Source organism: Clytia hemisphaerica, unplaced genomic scaffold (genome assembly GCF_902728285.1).
Source record: "Clytia hemisphaerica strain Z4C2 unplaced genomic scaffold, Clytia hemisphaerica genome assembly, whole genome shotgun sequence".
Lineage (NCBI taxonomy): Eukaryota > Metazoa > Cnidaria > Hydrozoa > Leptothecata > Clytiidae > Clytia > Clytia hemisphaerica.
Window position 1 is genome coordinate 597,190 of NW_027104496.1, and position 19,229 is coordinate 616,418.

General features: G+C 35.1%; 1 protein-coding gene and 1 long non-coding RNA gene across 6 annotated transcripts; one reads left to right on the forward strand and one right to left on the reverse strand.

The window, feature by feature from the left end:
* Positions 1-1,286: 1,286 nt before the first annotated feature.
* Positions 1,287-8,540, forward strand: LOC136821678 (uncharacterized). Its single transcript, XM_067077891.1, has 13 exons — positions 1,287-2,168; positions 2,310-2,373; positions 2,495-2,662; positions 3,061-3,279; positions 3,474-3,678; positions 3,848-4,283; positions 4,439-4,534; positions 4,994-5,086; positions 5,205-5,351; positions 5,575-6,117; positions 6,353-6,526; positions 6,709-6,910; positions 7,024-8,540. Exons 1-13 carry the CDS (start codon positions 2,118-2,120, stop codon positions 8,475-8,477), a joined length of 3,852 nt encoding a protein of 1,283 aa, XP_066933992.1. The 5' UTR covers positions 1,287-2,117; the 3' UTR covers positions 8,478-8,540.
* A 4,559-nt stretch (positions 8,541-13,099) lies between these two features.
* On the reverse strand, positions 13,100-17,908 carry LOC136821684 (uncharacterized). 5 transcript variants are annotated; one of them, XR_010848789.1, is made up of 7 exons: positions 17,830-17,908; positions 17,522-17,616; positions 17,323-17,365; positions 15,019-17,141; positions 14,063-14,296; positions 13,666-13,830; positions 13,100-13,437 (listed from the first exon to the last, which is right to left on the reverse strand). It is a non-coding gene; the product is annotated as an uncharacterized lncRNA (long non-coding RNA). The 5 variants fall into 5 exon arrangements; XR_010848791.1 differs by having other exon boundaries at positions 13,101-13,437; positions 13,696-13,830; positions 15,019-15,185; positions 17,073-17,141; positions 17,522-17,908; XR_010848788.1 differs by having other exon boundaries at positions 13,101-13,437; positions 15,019-15,185; positions 17,073-17,141; positions 17,522-17,908.
* Positions 17,909-19,229: the final 1,321 nt, after the last annotated feature.

Consider the following 19,229-nt stretch of genomic DNA (forward strand, 5'->3'; position numbering starts at 1 on the left):
GATTTACTTCCTCATTTAGACATTTTTATCCACTTCTCCAAGCCAACCATCAAGCTTTCTCTGGTTTTATCTCTTTCCCGCCTACTATTTTGAGTTTATCGACGCTGGTTTGTTTTCATGTTCGTGGTTTAACTTACTAAGAATAAAAAAATATAATATCTATGACACAGTTCATCTAATGTTTCCAGCTCATGTAAAAATCGACAACAAGAGGTAAAATGGTAGACAGAGCAGTGGCGTCCATGTTCACTTTCGTTTTCGCTTTGATCTTAATGGCCGCCGTCTGCTGGTTCTATGAACGATTTATTATCAGAAATCTGACTACCGCTGAACGCCTGCAGCATTACCTTTCAGAAGAATATGATGAAGACCACAGAATGGATGAATCGAACAACAAGGGAGTATTTTTCTTTCAGTCCTCTTCTTTCAATTTAATTTTTAGCATCATCATCAATCATAATTTTTAGCATTAAATTTCAGCCAGCAGCATTATCATACTTTATTTGCCTTCCATTTTGAATTTCCTTTTCTTCAAACTGTTCCCTAGACCCAGACCCCTCCTTTGGGACCCAGATCTTCTTCATTTTTATCCACATGGGCAATATTTATGGCTTTATGCTATGAAGATGGTTTGGGGCTTTTGAGATGGTAGGCTCTCAATTTCAAAAGATAGTCTAAATTAATCATCAGAAATAATAGAGGATATTCTGATAGTCAGAAAACAAGATATTACATACTTTCAATTTGTTGCTTCTTGCTTGAATTACAGGTAATTTTCAACTCTCTTTCTCCCGATTTCATTAGATTTATTTTACGTGTACATTGCTTTGATAAATATATCAGGAAAGTAACAATAGACTCTTCAACAAAAATTAGTAGTACAATTATATACCGTAACTTGGTCTAATGTCAGCATCCCTCTTCTAATCTTGACACTCTTGATAGGAATAGTAGAAAGGTCGGAATCGCCTATGGAAACTATTTATATTGCTTTGCTTGCTTACTCTCGGGTACCTAATAGCCAGGGTTTGGAATAAGCGGGGCGGGGTTGGAAAAAATCTCAAAAATTAATAAGCAGGGGGGTGGGGTTGGAATAAAAATGTCCTGGGTTGACAATTTTCGAAAAATTTATCAGATTCATCTTTTTTAGTCGTATATCAAAATTGGCACCCGACCCCCCCCCCCTTGATTCTGGGGGGTTGAGAGGATTTTCAAATTTTTCAAAAATAGATTGGGGTTGGGTTATTAGAAATTTCAGGTGGAGGTAAGGAGGCCCCCCCCCAAGCGGACCCAATATTCACGGCAAATATATTTCTTTTTCACGCCATCACGCCTCAATTTTCTTCAGTTTTGCGTTCATGTTGGCACTAACTTCACGCCATCACGCCTTATTTTTAGAAATTTTGCCTCATCACGCTGTAAAAAACCCCATCATGCCAACCGCTTGTGGGGGGCTTGGGGGCCTCGGCAAGGGGCTAACTGCATATCGATTTTCCCCACGCTTAGCATCATTCCAACGCAATAGGGTTGGTGGGTTAGATTTAGTGGCACTCAGAAAATGTACTTATAATTTAGGCAAGAATAACCAAAGAAGGATAAACCAAGGAGATGAGGGTTGGATGAATATAGGTTGGGGTTAAGATCAATATAGTTTGGGATGGTAACCAATTTTAGATGCCGGGGTTACCCTATAGGTGGGGGTGGCTGCTTTTAGGTGGAGGTGGCTGCTTTTAGGTTGGGGGTGGCTTCTTTTAGGTGGGTGTGGCTTATTCTAGGTATTTCAGGTTGAAGGGGTGTTTCCCACCATGCAAACACATTTCTTTAGAAGAACCCAGATTATAAGAACTTTCTCAAATCAATGACTTTTTCTTTTTTGGAAAAGAGCTTAGATGGCAGGCTTGCCAATTGCAGGTGTATTGTAGCCATATTTTCAGGTTTATTCTGCCATAAATGGTTGAGAAATATGTTGGAAACTCATGATTTATAAGTTTGGGCAAGCATAATTATGAATCTCCTGACTAGTTACTTAACCAATAAAATACTTTTTATATGCCCTGTTTAGCTAGCCTATATCTTGTTAACTTATCATAGCTATTTTCACTGCTTTAGTCGATGTTATGGAAGATCAAAAAGAAGTTGCTGATCAGGCAGATTCTCTCAATGTCATTGTAAGCTTTCAATTTTTGTAATTTTACCTTGTTACTGACATCATTTTGATTATATATTGTGATTCGAAGGTTATAGAATTTTATAAGATATGATGATTTATTTGGTCTAATTTCTAACTGTAATTATTATACTTTTTTAAGAATTCACTTGTTGATAATGTTGAAACTGCACAAAATGAAAGACCGATTATTGATGATTCCTCAGGTAAATTTTTTATTCTTTAAAAAAAGACAAAACAAGGACAATAAATTAATTGACAAATCTCTTACTTATCAATCTCTTACTATATGATATTGAATACATTTTTATTTATTTCTCATAATAGCGCAAACAATCTTTTCTACAATGGAAAACCTCAAAAAGTGTGCAGAAATTGTTGCAATAGAGGAAGAAATTACAAAAGTTCTTCGAAAAAGTTTATTTGATAAAGCTAACTGCATAACTGACATTGAAGATAGTCTTCTTGAACTTGCTGCACAAGGAGTTTGTGATGGTAAAAATATTCCCTTTTCGATTTGTCAGGTGTTAAGTGGCTTCACAGCTATATTCTTAGCCTTATTAGAAATTTTTCGAGCTTTAAGATCCTAAGGTTGTAAGCCTTAGGTCTCATGTTAAAACTCTACTTTCCAACTGTATTTTAAAGCACTTAAAAATCACTTGCGGTTTTCAAATTTTGAGGGAAATATTGCCAAATATTATGGTGGGGATTGTAGCTATTATTTAATATTGCTATTTTTAAGCTGTTTGAGCTCTTTTTCTCGCTAACCTCTTGTCTAATTTCTCATCAACAAGATAATTTACTTTCAAATCACAATTTCAAAGATTAAAAAATTTCTTTTCAATTTTATATAATGTCACTTTTAATTTTAAAACTTAAACTTTTATCAACAGGTATCTACTACACTACCATAACAAAGCTCGAGAATGAAGTTTATGTAGCAAGATATTTCAATTTTGGTACATTTGATAGGCTTCATCCAACTTGCATGGAAAAAGCTAAAATGGAATTAGAATTACCAGATGATGTTTTCGAATATGAGGTCTATACTGAAAAAGATATTCAAGTTGAGAGAACAAGACACAATGCCCAGTATGCATCTACTCGAAAAGGTATGCTATCAAATATTTTCTGAGCTGAATAGCCTGAGTATTAGAATATTAGATTTGATTCTATTTAAGAATAATTTAATTTCATTTAAGAATCAATTGAGGATTTTTGTCTAATCTTTGATCTTCAAATGATGTATGTGATGCGTATGATGTGTATGCAACTTCTTTTAATAACTGTGATTGTTTCTCACCAGGACAAAAAACTGCTACCTACCAACTATTTTTCAACAAAATTTATGTACGAAAGAAGGGTATACAGACAAGCATGAAGAATTTGATTGATGAAATGAATATCCCTGACTCGAAAGTAAACAATCCTTCATCCAAACTGATATTTGCTGTATGTTGTTTAACAAAAAAAGACTTTGTTTACAACCCACTTGGGAACGAAAAAACCAGGTAATTATATTCAATTTTCAAGTAATTACTAAGAATTAGTTGATTTGAAATACTCTTTGAACTATTGAAATTTGTGTGGATTGGATTAGATGGTTTTCATTTTTGTTTTAGTACCCTATTACAGCCAATATGTGAAGTAAAAATGTTTTTATCAATTTGTTTTTTGAAGATTCTTCATGTCAACATCGAACAATCATTGGGAAACTCCATTCCAAACATTGAATTATCCTGTCCAAAACAAGATAGATTTAAAAACTGATACACATGGTATCCTATCCTTAGTTCAACAACAACGTTATATCAATAGTCTGCCGAATCATCATAAATGGCCTTTCCCTGGTGTGGATTCCTCCAAACTGAAATATGAACAACGTTTTTCGACATCTACGCGGTATCATCCTGGCTCACCTCGAAATAGAATACTTCAGGCTTGGAGCCACTATCGGCAAGATTCTGATGATGTGATATTTGACGTTCTGTACAACATATTTTTTGACCAGATTCCTCTGCGATACATGAACAGAAGAGAGAGAAAATCTGCTCGACATGAGAATAAAGGAAAGGGAAGCAGGAAACGTGCTCATAAAGATGCATTCGACAAGAAAGTGAGTGTTTTTTTAATCGAGTTTATAATTCACACTTACAATTCACAGCACCTGATATTACTGTGAATTGTAAGTTCAAATGTTTATGGAGTATTTCAGCTTTTATGAATACTCACCAGAAAATGTCTTTAAAAAGAATAATCTTTTTGTTTCAGACAGACATTGATGATGAAACTGAAAATGACGTTGAACCTCAAAATGATGTTGAACCTCAAAATGACGAACTTCTTCGAAACACTAACGACAACGAGGTAAGTTTAGTTTGTTTAATAAGTCAATAGCAAGACATAGTCGAACGAACTTGACAGGAGTAATGTTAATTTTTATTTTTAAACATGTTTCGATATATTAATATCATCATCAGTAATTATTTAGTGTTCTAAAAATAAATAAAAATTAGGTTATTAAAAGTGCAAGTAAAATGATAAAATGAGACGAAGTATAAGGACAAAATCAAAATAATCAAACTATCAAATTAACTTTTCAACGTTTTCTGGATATTCAGGACACCTCTTAAACGTTCATTCCATAAGTACTCCCTTTCAGACAAAGAGTACTTTGAATTTGTGATTCATTTTATTTAGTTTGTTTAAAATACAGTAGATTTTCTAGCTTTTTTCGCAAAACTTTTAGTTATAAATGTGTCTTTGTTATGATCATTATGTCTTAGCCATAAACAACAACACAAAAACAAATTTTCCATCATTTAGGACCAGTCATCAAATAACCAATTACCCTCAGATCTCGGAAATGATGTTGATGGCCAGGACTCATCTATGCAAAATGTTGAGAAACCAGTTCAGGTTTGTTACTTGTGTTATGTATAATTTGTGATTCATTTTATTTTAGCGATGAGAAGGTGTTTCACCAGATAAGCGCAGCTAGCTGTACGAATTTCTTACATTCTGTTCGCTCTTTTAGGCTTATCTTTGGACGAAGAGAACCGAATTGTATGAGTTTTACTGCCAGTTGCTTTTCAATCATGGCGAAATTATTTGGAGAAAACCCCGTGGATTTCAACAACATGTCGTAATGAACAACTATGAGTCTTTAACTGGAGATTTTAAAGTAAGTTACGATGATAAGATAACACAATGTTCATCTGTTTATGGACAATGGAATTAAAAGGGTCGCCATTGAGTGAAAAAATCAAGTGAAACTTTGAAATGAAATCAACGTTACAGTTTATAGATAGGATTAGGTGATGCTGATCTGAAATATGTACAAGTGATAGATTTGATATTCGTGATAAAACAAATAATATTAAAAGTACTCTCGCTTTTTTATTTAGAATTACGCATTTTGTACAGTAACGGCCACAACAATAACGGAAAATTGTGTATCAGTCGAATGTGATTGTCAAGCATTTTCGTACAGCTCAATAAGACGTCCTGACAATCCTTCATGCTTGCATAGCCGTTTGTACCTAGATATCCTTAGTGTTTTGAAAGGTGAAGAAACACCACGATATATCAGGAAGGACAAAATTGAACTTGCGATGTCAAAAGCAGAGGAAATCATAATCAAACTTGCGTCGAAAGATGGCGTTGACCGGTTTTCAATAAATGGGGAAACACATACTGCTGAAGTTACACTAACGCACATTTCTCAGACGACACGAAGCACTGTTACTTGTCACTCCGCAATATGTCGTATGAGCGATGGTTTTACGAGACGAGTGAAGTATCTCGAATCTAAAGAAATAAGATTATGCGAGCATTTAAAACTATTTCGTGAAGTGTATCTTAATCACGTTAAAAATGGTGAAGAAATCCCAGATGATTTATTAGATGTTGACGACACAGAAATTGCTGCAACCTTGCCACAAGAAAAAGTATTCTTCTCTTTCTATTATTAAAAACTTTCTGCTCGCAACTGCTGGAAACTCGAAATTTATTTCGAGCACAATCTCGAGATTTTATCGGTCTTTTGAGAAGATGTTAGTCTGCATTACCTCTCCCTGAGATGATGATCCTAAATTAAGCAAATACCTATACCGTTTCATTATATCTTACTTTTGTAATGATAATTGATTTGCAATAAACGGAAGTTTTGCCTTATTTTTACAGTGGGCGGATGTCTTTAACGAAGAGACCGGTCAATGGAAGTTTTCACCAAAGAGTATCAGCCAGCGAATTGTTGATAATGATCCCTTTTCAGAACAGCTAGCCAGAAACCTGAACGCAAGGGATTCTCACAACAATCTTTATCCTGAACTTCCATCTGATTCTTGTGAATGTGGCGTAAGTAGTCTTTAGCCAGAAATATTTACGTTCTAGTCTCTCTCTTGTTTCGGAGTTTCGAATCATCAATTTTGCATTCTTCTCCCGCTATTAAGTATGCAGCATACAGTTTATATCACGGCTAGAAGTATTCACTTGATTAAAGAACATTGCATAAATGAAAAAAATACTCACTTTTACAGGCTGGTTGGACTTCAGATTGCTCCCCACCAGATGGTTTGTTTAAACGGTCTTTCCGGTTGAAACTTTATCTTGGAGATAAAGTTATCGACTCCCAAGTCTTTGATCGTACATGTGTTAAGGGCACTTGTGTCAGACGATATGACGGTGCTGAAAATTCGATTTTCTGTTTGTCAAAAAGCACTGCTGTTGGATATGAAATTGGTATGTTTTATTCACTTTATTGTTGCTTTACAATCTGCATTTTTTGAATGTCAATTAGCCTATAGTTGTGGAGAAATCATAGTTACAATTCTCTCTTTATATCAACTCTACAGGTTGGGAGTTTGTAGATGCTGTAATGACGTCGAAGCAAACTTTCCGAGGATTCATCACTGTCGTTCAAAACCGCTACCTTCGTTACAAAAGGAACTGCGAGTTTCTTTCAATCAATACATTCATTGAATTCTTTTTTGCTTGGGCTTCAAGAATGAATCTTGAATTCCGTGAATCTTGTTCTGGTTGCGAAGGATCACCAACAGTCTTAGCTTGTGATGGAACAAAGCTTGGTATCAATTTTCGCAATACCTTCGTCTCTCCGATCGAAACTCCTTCTTATTCCGTTTCAACAGATTTCGTACAAACTCGAAGACATGATAGGTGCTTCATAGTGAACCAAGGTAACACTGTTGAAGACAAAAGAAAATATGCCCGTCTTCGTCTTCACCTGAAAAGTTATTGCGAAGGATTAATCAAGGCTTTGCCTTATGTTCAGACCGACATGGACCTTTTAAAAGAGATCCTTCCTTCGACATGCCATCCATCATTTGATGCTATGGTATGCGTTGAAACCAACCCCATACATCGCAAAGCATTAGCTCTCGTTTATAGAATGCTTGCGTTCGACTCTGCCGTCGATTCAATTTTACCATTTGATGTGTGTCAAGGTTTGTTATCGGATATTGACGACTACGAAAAAACATCCGAAATTATTAAATCAATGCGTGAGTATTCTTACGAACTTTCACAGCTATTAATGGTAACGTTAGGTTCGGAACAGTTTCCTCATGCTGTAAGCTTGATCAAATGTATTGCTGGTCATGTGATCAAGGCACATGAGAATGACATTGAACCTGAACCAGCACAGCCTATTGATGGAAGTTACAACCCTCCAAAATATGGTCGAGCGTATTACTTTAACGCTGATGGAAAGCAACTCCGGCGTCTTCGAAAGTTTCCCGTAGACGACACCGACACTGGAAACTATGACAATGCGCCAGATATCGTGTGCGAAAAGAGGTTTCCTCAGGTGTCAAAGAAAGGAACATCGTATCTTTTTCTCTGGTTCTGCCCTAACCACGGCCACTGTTGGGGATACCATATCATCCCTGGTTCAGAGGGAAGGAAGGATCCAGCAGCTTCCCTCTATATGTTTTTGGAAAAGGCTCCTAAATGGTTATTTTATGATTTTGCCTGCAGTCTGTCAGAGTACAACCACAACAGAGAAGCAGGGTTCTACTGCTGTACCCGGTTTTACCATGACATTTTGCATGGTTTCACCCATAAATGCAGCAACTCGTTCCGGTGTGACAAGCTTGCTGGTATGTCGTCCGTGAATAGTTCGATTTGTGAACAGTTTAATGCTTACATAAAACGCATTAAAACTTCGGCAACATTAATGTCACAAGTTCATTTTAACTTTTATTTGCAATTTTTTATCAGTAGATGGAATAACATGAAGAGAGAGACTCTCAAAAAAAGACTTTTAGTTGCAGATGCTGCTCGTGTTTAGATATATTTTGTGTTATATTGTATTTAATGTTTTCAATGCTGTATTTCTGATTGCTTTTCTTATCCTTACTGTAAAGTAAGCTTGCTTTTACTATTTGCCAAAATTGACTGAATTCATAAACTTTAAAATCGAATTCGATATGCATTTTTTCATTTGAAAATATATCTAGAATAGATCAATATTGTGTGGATGATTTTGGGAAATTTAGTTGACATAACATCAGACAAGTTTGAGGCACACTGAATTTTTATCTTACGTTTCTGAGTAAAATATTTTATTCCTAGAACACTCAAAGTTAATTCTCTTATATATAAAGGTTTAAAGGTTCACAACTTTATTATTCATTATATATTATTTTCCTTGTACTTAAAAGAGCTGCAAAATTGCATAATGATGCTAATACATTGCATTCGCTCTGCACCAGCGAATCCTTGTAAATCAAGGTTAAATCGTGTCATTTCATTTCACACCAATATCCAATTGCACTATACTATTCTTCTTTTTGCTGAAATAAACCGTTATTCCAATTTAGTTAAGAACTTAGACAATATTCTGAAAAAAAATTATTTTGAGGATTTTGATTTAGGCCAAAATGTTCTCCTAGTCTTAGACGAGAATTCTGCATATCTATAGGCTTCTTGTTCCAATTCGAAGAAATGAAACCGCACTTTGAAAAAAATTATCTTGAGGATTTATTTTCGCCAAAATGCTCTCCTCACCTTCAATCTTTTAATTTACTTAGCCCCACTATGGCCTCTATACACCCCCGAAGACACTTGTTAAACATCGGGAAATCTGATGGAGTGGAAATTTCTCGCCTTCATATCTTTTTATTCACCTAGGCCCACTGTGGCTTCTATACACCCCCGAAGACACTTGTTAGACTCGGGAAATCTGATGGAGTGGAAATTTCTCACCTTCATATCTTTTTATTTACTTAGCCCCACTGTAGCTTCTATACACCCCAAAGACACTTGTTAGACTCGGGAAATCTAATGGAGTGGAAATTTCTCACCTTCAATCTTTTTATTCACGTAGCCCCACTATGACTTCTATACACCCCCGAAGACACTTGTTAGACTCGGGAAATCTAATGGAGTGGAAATTTCTCACCTTCAATCTTTTTATTCACCTAGGCCCACTGTGGCTTCTATACACCCCCGAAAACACTTGTTAGACTCGGGAAATTTAATGGAGTGGAAATTTCTCACCTTCAATCTTTTAATTTACTTAGCCCCACTATGACTTCTATACACCCCCGAAGACACTTGTTAGACTCGGGAAATCTAATGGAGTGGAAATTTCTCACCTTCAATCTTTTAATTTACTTAGCCCCACTATGACTTCTATGCACCCCAAAGACACTTGTTAGACTCGGGAAATCTAATGGAGTGGAAATTTCTCACCTTCATATCTTTTTATTTACTTAGCCCCACTATGACTTCTATACACCCCAAAGACACTTGTTAGACTCGGGAAATTTAATGGAGTGGAAATTTCTCACCTTCAATCTTTTTATTCACCTAGGCCCACTGTGGCTTCTATACACCCCAAAGACACTTGTTAGACTCGGGAAATCTAATGGAGTGGAAATTTCTCGCCTTCATATCTTTTTATTCACCTAGGCCCACTGTGGCTTCTATACACCCCCGAAGACACTTGTTAGACTCGGGAAATCTGATGGAGTGGAAATTTCTCACCTTCATATCTTTTTATTTACTTAGCCCCACTGTAGCTTCTATACACCCCAAAGACACTTGTTAGACTCGGGAAATCTAATGGAGTGGAAATTTCTCACCTTCAATCTTTTAATTTACTTAGCCCCACTATGGTCTCTATACACCCCCAAAAACACTTGTTAGACTCGGGAAATCTAATGGAGTGGGAATTTCTCACCTTCAATCTTTTAATTTACTTAGCCCCACTATGACTTCTATACACCCCCAAAAACACTTGTTAGACTCGGGAAATTTAATGGAGTTGAAATTTCTCACCTTCAATCTTTTAATTTACTTAGCCCCACTATGGTCTCTATACACCCCCAAAAACACTTGTTAGACTCGGGAAATCTAATGGAGTGGGAATTTCTCACCTTCAATCTTTTAATTTACTTAGCCCCACTATGACTTCTATACACCCCCAAAAACACTTGTTAGACTCGGGAAATCTAATGGAGTGGAAATTTCTCACCTTCAATCTTTTAATTTACTTAGCCCCACTATGACTTCTATACACCCCAAAAACACTTGTTAGACTCGGGAAATTTAATGGAGTGGAAATTTCTCGCCTTCATATCTTTTTATTCACCTAAGCCCACTGTGGCTTCTATACACCCCCGAAGACACTTGTTAGACTCGGGAAATCTGATGGAGTGGAAATTTCTCACCTTCAATCTTTTAATTTACTTAGCCCCACTATGACTTCTATACACCCCCGAAGACACTTGTTAGACTCGGGAAATCTAATGGAGTGGAAATTTCTCACCTTCAATCTTTTAATTTACTTAGCCCCACTATGACTTCTATACACCCCCGAAGACACTTGTTAGACTCGGGAAATTTAATGGAGTGGAAATTTCTCACCTTCAATCTTTTTATTCACGTAGGCCCACTGTAGCTTCTATACACTCCCGAAGACATTTTGTGTGGATGAAAATCGAAAAGAGTTGGAATTTTTCACTTTAGACAATTTTGTCTACTTAGCTTCACTGTAGCTTCTATACACTCCCGAAGACATTTTGTGTGGATGAAAATCGAAAAGGGTTGGAATTTTTCACTTTAGACAATTTTGTCTACTTAGCTTCACTGTAGCTTCTATACACTCCCGAAGACATTTTGTGCGGATGAAAATCGAAAAGGGTTGGAATTTTTCACTTTAGACAATTTTGTCTACTTAGCTTCACTGTAGCTTCTATACACTCCCGAAGACATTTTGTGTGGATGAAAATCGAAAAGGGTTGGAATTTTTCACTTTAGACAATTTTATCTACTTAGCTTCACTGTGGCTTCTATACACTCCAGAAGACATTTTGTGCGGATGGAAATCGAAAAGAGTGGGAATTTTTCACTTTAGACAATTTTATCTACTTAGCTTCACTGTGGCTTCTATACAATTGCAAAGAGGGCTGGTTTATATGGCTATGTTTATAAAAGTATGCTTTATCCGAATGAAATTCTGTGGATTAGTGTATTTTGTTTTTGATCCATTCGCACCACGCTAATTTAACTAACTTCTTAAAGTGACAACAAAAGAAATCCATTAGCCCGTAACAAATTCTCCTTAGGGCAAAGGGCCTGGTATATGACGAGAGTTTTTATTGATATATTTTGAATATTTCAAAAGTTATCAAAAGAAGGGTGAAAAAATGACTTCAGAAAATTCTGACCTCGACGATAGGGAGAAGAAAGATAATTTTTTTTTTAGTTTAGTTATTTATTTAGTTAGTTTTTATTTAGATAAAACATGAAATAGTACGGAGAAGGCCTGATTAACAATTCTAAGTTTTCGCTTCCTTGTAAAAAATCCTTCCTTGTGTTCATGAGCAGGACAAAACCAGAGAAAAAGAAAAGATGTCCCTCGTTTTGCGACTGTAGCGTAGATCTTGGTACACGTCGAACTACCCTCGGTGTCCTTCTCAATAGAGAATCCACGGACCTCTCGTAGCTGTTGCCCTGACTCGGTGAAGTAGTAGAGTCTACCACGGCCAGAAGGATCGTAAGTGTTCTGCATCTCAACAGGATCAGCAGCAGAATGATAAAGCGCCTCACTATCTTCTAATCTTCTGACCAGATAGGCCAAAAAACTTTTTACATCCACGTTCAAAACACCATATTGCAATAAAAATTAATGATGAATCCGAACGACATAAGTTGTACTGTTGAATAGTAGCAGCATTTTTGTCGATCAGTCATCCCATCCCCACGCTTAGATTCTCTACGGGAGCTAAATGAAAATACATGAAAGTGGTAGTCAGCAATTGCAAACGATTCAAAGTCCTTTTTCATATGTGCTAATGAGAAATTGTGCGAAGTCATTTTCTGGGTCTTTGTTTACCTCACGACTGACTGAAGGAGTAAAAAGACCATGTTTTGGTCTCAACATCAAAGCCATCGATTTTCTATGGGTAAAATATTGAACTAAAATTGTAATAATTTGACGGGTACAGATTGTTATAGTATTGAGGAGTCTAGGATAAAGATTTTGCTTAACCAATTAAGTTGAACTGATACTACCAAGGAGCACAGCGTCCTAACTCATACTGATTGTTGACCAAATCTTAAAACTAAACTATTGTGTTCGAAGGTTTTAAATCAGATGGTGTCTAATAAATTGCCTTAAACTAAAAACATAGCTTATTGTATATTAGTTTCACGAACTTCCCTAAAGGAAAATTAATGGGACAAAATATTCCTTTTAAATATCTTAAATTTTGAAATACATTATTCAGAGACACTCTAGACTTAAAATCGGGAGCATTCATGAAGAACATCCCCGACGATAAGACTGGGACATCAAAGAATATTGCGTATATGCACCTATTAATGAATGGAACATTTAATTTCTTCCTGTTCAGGCTGCTATTTTGCCAATCAATGTGAATGTTTCTCCCAATTATTGTCAAAATAACCTTTAAAGACAGCAATCTGATGGCAAAGTGAGGCGGTTTTGAGAGTCTGTGGATTTATTTTCTTACGAAAGGCTTTCATACATAGACCGGGCATATATTTCACATAAATAACGCCACTTTTATTGTCTTCAAACACGTGTACAATTTGATGCCCTGCTGATGAGCAAACAGAATACTTTTGGACCTTGTCGGATGAAGATGGAAGTTGGCAAATATCGGTATTAATCCAATTCAACCCGTCATTTACTTTATTTGCTAGCACACAATCAGGCTTAGATTGTTCCATACTGCATTACAGGAAAGTCGATTGTTCTCTTCCCGGATAATGTTGAACTGAAAGAAAATCAAATATGAAATTTGAATTTGAATTTGAATTAACTTGGTATGGACAGAATGCTAATAACAAAATTGGTCTAAAATAGCCACAATGTCAGAGACTTTTCGATTGGAATAACTCTTTATAACTTTATAACACTTCCAATAACAAATAAAAAACGGTCAACGATCCTTTATAAATCTTCTTAATTCTAATTTTCTTAAGTGCGATAAATAAAATTTAACCTTTGAATACATATCTTTAATTGCACGTACAAGACAACAGGTTATACCATCCCAGTCGTCGCTTTTCGATGTTGAGGACAGCACTTTGTGAATCTCGCACGAACAACTGAAAACCGCTGATCCATCAGCGACGATACCTCTTGTCAGGATAACATAGTGATGAAACTAGAAAATAGAATTCAAAAGAATTTGAAAAAAATTACAAATTTCAACGTGGCTTTGTACACACTGCAACAAAATAACTTCGCACAATTTCTCATTAGCACATTATAAGTAACGTATTACTACGGAGTAAAAAGTATATTTTGATTTTAAATTTAGATTTTTCTCGAATCTGACCTAATAATATTCCCTTTCTTATCATTTATACAATTTCAAGTAAAGTATTGAAGTATACCTTATTAAAAGCACCGGATTCAGAATTGTAATCATACATCACAATTGTTTGTTTGAAAGGTGTGCTTTCTCTCCATAAATGTGTACCGTTGTTGTGAAGATTAAATTTGAACCTTTAATCGTATATTGTTTCTTTCTCTATCTGAGTTCGTACAAAGTCTTCCTTACTTAGCCCCAAGTGATTCAACAGTGACTCCCTATCGATCGTTTTTCGACTGCCATGATGACGAATAGCCTACAATACACAAGGAAATACTTCGGCACACTATATGCAATAGGAAACAATTCTTGACTCACTGTTGCAAAGAAGGGATCTATTCTTTGCAATAGTGAGTTGGCCAAGTATTTCTGAGTTCTTTTCCTCCGGTTTACCTATCGTGATTTACAAAGTCGGTTAGATATATAACTAGGTTATATATATAACAAACGCCGGTTTAGCTTGCGCATCAAAAGCCCTTAGGATGATAAATATGGTATTGTTGATGCTCTCTAAATTTATTCTTTAAGTGGAATTCAAATTAGTTTTCAGAGTACATCGAGTAGTTGGAAGATTTCTCGTAAATACCTCTTTATACTTCAAATTGAATGTGAGAATAAAAATGACTTGAAATCTCAATAAAGCTAGCATAGTAAACAATAAACTGTCAACTATGAGAGTTTCTTCAGGAAGTTTGAAGGCGATTTCAATTTATTCGATAACGGAACTGAGTAGTAAAACGTCAAATTGAGAGCGTCAAATGTATCATCAGTGTATAAAAATGGAAAAGATTTAAAGAAGGTTGCTGTATCTACGAATTTGAGGTCAACATGACGCGCCTTAAAAGATCAAAAATACTTACTTTGATTTTTACCTGCGCATTGACTAATTTTACAATTACTAATTAAAACTGAGACGGACTTGCTTCTTGAAAAATGCATGTAACTATGTCATCTAATAGTTTTCTTTAAAAACTATACCTGATTTTGACTGTGATATCCGCTTTTGACGAGCTGCCATGACATCCCAATCATTGAATATCTTCATGGTGCAACAGTCTTCGATCTGATATTCCTCAATAACGTCTTTAAATAAGACTCTCCAGTTACATTTGAAAAAATCGTTACAAAGTCCACTCTCGAAACACCTACATTTTTAAAATAGAACAACCAAAGTTGACGTATTCCGAGTATATCTATATGATTTAAACTTACATAAAAAAATACTACAGAGGGTATTTTCCAAATTAAGACGTGTTTTAAATATTTACAACATTAATTTTTTTTCGAAAAATCTTACGCAAATTCAAAGACTACATATGCAAGGTTTTCCTCATGTACAATAAATTTCTTCAATGGCATGACATATGAAATTGCATCTGTGCATTGATTATTTGTAGCTATCTGCAACAATTGTCCCCCCCCCCCCCACCACAAATGCGTTATCGTCCCATAAGACTCTTTAACAATAGTTTGGCGAAGAAGGTCTTGCACAACATCATAGGAAAAATAACACACCAGGTATTCAGCCCTATTCAGCCAAGGATATACAATTCTAATCATGATATTCATGACGCATTGTATGATATACATATTTTAAAGACACAGCAAAACGACTGCCACGATCCTGAAAATGCAACAATATGGCGGAAATCAACGAAAATTCTAACAAGGAAATTGAACAAAATTATGGATATTGCACACCCAATAACTGTTTAACAAACACCATCATAGCAGATAACGACACCTTACAATGTAGGAGATGCGATAGACTTGTCCATTATGCTTGCTCTGAGCTCCCGGCCTATCAGATTCAGCTATGTCTGCAATACAAAAGCCGGCGCTTCGAATGTGGAAATTGTGTTACAATAACGCCACTCTTACTTGAGAGGATTAAAACAAGCAGACAAAAAGCTCACAGTAACATCACAACGAAAGAAGCAGATAAAGATGAACATCATGGACTGAAATTAGGTTTCAACGAGAGAATAACCTCTCTAGAAAGGAAAGTCGAGAAGCTAATGAATAAAAACGACGTCAACAAAGAACAGAACAACAAACGATCTGAAACACAGCTCAACAATACAGAAACAAAAAAACAATCATATGCAGAAGTCACCAAAAAAGATCTAAAAAAACAAGAGGTGACCATAAAAAGTTTCATCAAATCAGTGAACGAAGAGGAGCGCTGGCTCAAATCAACCAAGTGTAACACCATGGTGCATGATTTAGGTGAAAACAAGCACGATAACGAAGAAGAGCAACGAGTTGACGACAAAGATTTTATAGAAAAAATAATGAAACAACAAATGGGTTTCGATGTGACGATAATCAAGGTAGAACGCATAGGTGCTCGTAAAGATGAAATATATACAAATGAACGATAGAAACCATTAAAAGTTACTCTCGAGAGTGAAGAAGAAAGGATTCAAGGAAAGAACGCGAGATAATAAAACAATGGCATCATAAAGCAAAAGAAAAAACATCGAAATAAAAAGACAAGAGTTATATATGGAAAGTGAGAGGTAGTCCTAGGACTAAACTCTATTTAACGAAATTTACGACGGAAACAACATGATTGTAAGAAGAGTGGGTTAGAGGCGCAAGTGCCTAACTGTAAAACTCTATAACAGAATTGACAAACGAATGGAATGATAAGATCTATAAATTGTAAAGATGTAAAATTGTTTCATAGAACCTCTCAATAGACCTGCGAAATACACTTCTATAAATAAATTACTACACCGGTACAACAGTATTGAAATATCTGATGCAATAATGGAAGCTTCTGCAAAAAGTAAAGTGGAAACTTTTTTTGAATGCAGAAATACCCTAAATAATACTTTGAAACTCTAAATAATACTTTGAAACTCTAGTTTTGATCAAATTCGCTGATCTAAACCTACTACTAACAAAAGTAAGGATGAAATGCGTTGTGAATGTGACTTCAAATATTAATTGATAATTGATGATTAATTATGTTTGTTTTGTACAATACAAAGGCATAAGATTTATTGGGTCATTGGATAGTTTACCCTCATTATACAAAGATTCATTTTGCCCCAATCATTCCCAATGAAAATCACTTCTTTCAGGACCATATGCTAAAATTCCAACGTTCTTTCATTAAAACTGATCTTCATTAATATTACCTTAATGGCATAATGCAATACAAACCATTTTAAAACCAAAATATTAAACTGTCATCAATATTAAAAAATAAAAAATCCCAGGAGTAAAATTACTTTAATATAAACTGAGAAAATTCTAAAACCAAATTATTACCTTCAAGTATTGAGTTATTTGATTCTTGTGAATTACTGTTCATCTGGATACAAAAGTAAATTTATTTAACTTACTTGGCAACAAAAAATTATTAGGTATTTGAATAAAAGGTTCGATTCATACTTTAGGCTTAAATCAATCAAGTATGTATATAGTAATTGTAAGGGCTGAAGATTTTAAAAAATAAGTATGGAAATACCTGCCAGTGTCAGATAGAATTCTTGGTATAAGAACATCACTGTCATGAGTATCATGTTGTTTGTATAGGGGTCAGAAGGATATTTACAATACAGTCTGTAATAAGTAAAAAATTTTATCGGTTGGTCTTGTGTCAATTTTGAAACCTATACAACCTATGTATATATTTATCAGTATGGTGGTTATAATGCTTTTGCCTCAATCTCAGTAATGTGTCTCAATTAGTATGGTATAAAATGTTAAGCCAATGTTTCATTTTGAATGTCAATAATCATGATTAAGGATGCAAAATAATCTTACTTTACTTACTTTTGCTATGGATGGTATCTTTGAATCACAAAAGTACAAAAATCAACTACTCCATTAATGAATTAATCTAGTAATACTAGTCTCTAAATACAATTATAGTAAGGTTAACAAAAAATAAGTTACATATGCTTTGAAAGCACAAGATTATCTTATTTTTTGAAAAAATTTTTGACAGCAACATTTAAAAAAAAAAAATTTTGAGAGGTCTATTTAAAATTCGCAATAAACTTATTACTGATACATGTTTAAAATTCATCATTGTTGGCAAACAGGCTACTTTAATGTTGATGTTGCCGAAACATAATAATTTTTGCTGTCCTATTGAAAACCTAATAGATTCTCCTATAAAGCTTGGTTCCTGTCATCTAATCAACCCAGATGGTATCTAGGCTGGTCTTCGAAATAAAAAATCTTCTTTAGAGCTGGGAATAAAATGACAGTATGTATGTTATAGTGAATCATGGATTTCTATAAATCAATCCAAAGGCGCCCTCCTCAAGGTCTATTGTGTAGGAAATGCAGCCTAAAGATTGGGTTTACTAAATGCTAGTTGAGTCTGAAGTAATCCTTTGATTGTCTTTTATGTTTTAATTCATATTTTGAGATAATATTACTACTTCTTCTTGCAGCCCCTTTTTAGCTTTAGTTGTTTTCATTTTATTTATTAGGTATCTTTAATAGCTAAAAAAATAAGAACCTTTTAACCGGACAAAGTGAAAAACTTAGCTTCGCAGAATGACCGGTACTGTAGGAACTATACTATCTTGATTCCAGCGGTGACATTATGTAATGGCTCCACAGGGTGATAGCCGCAGTAAGTGGATCAATTTTAATACTTTTAAATTTTGCTTGTTATTGCTTGCTGGCAAATGCAACTTTTGAATAACTATTTACTCCACAGCAGTCACCTAGAGACAAGATAATTTATCATGTTTTTATTGGCTGAGGAAAAGTAAATGTATGTGGAGTAATTAGTTATTCGAAAGACTGTCGCGTTCGCCAAAACATCTATTTGACCATTTGTAACCTAACGTTTGTATGTGCACTTTTGTGCAGACGCTTAGTTAATAGTTATAAGCAACAGCTACCGTGCCTTGGTCTAATGTCGGCACTCCTCTTCTAATTCCGACACCCTTTTTATCAGCTGAAATTTATAGAAAGGCTAAAACTGTTTTTCTTTGCTTAGTGGTCAGAGAGGAATAATCCTTTTTCAATCAGCGATTCAAGCTTTCATATTATTCCTTTCTCTAAAGAAGGGTGTCAGAATTAGACGAGGGATGTTGATATTAGACCAATACCGTGAAGTGGAGTAACTTGCATCAGTGGAGGGTAACTTACATAGCCATCAAATGACTGAGTTCTAGTTCTAGTTCTAGTTATGTATTTGCATAAGACAATTA

Excerpts from the sequence above, each read along its gene's own strand:
- LOC136821678 (XM_067077891.1), top strand. The coding sequence starts at position 2,118 with ATGGAAGATCAAAAAGAAGTTGCTGATCAGGCAGATTCTCTCAATGTC. Across the intron at positions 2,374-2,494 it reads GATTATTGATGATTCCTCAG|CGCAAACAATCTTTTCTACA; the intron begins GTAAATTTTTTA and ends TTCTCATAATAG. Across the intron at positions 6,118-6,352 it reads CAACCTTGCCACAAGAAAAA|TGGGCGGATGTCTTTAACGA; the intron begins GTATTCTTCTCT and ends TTATTTTTACAG.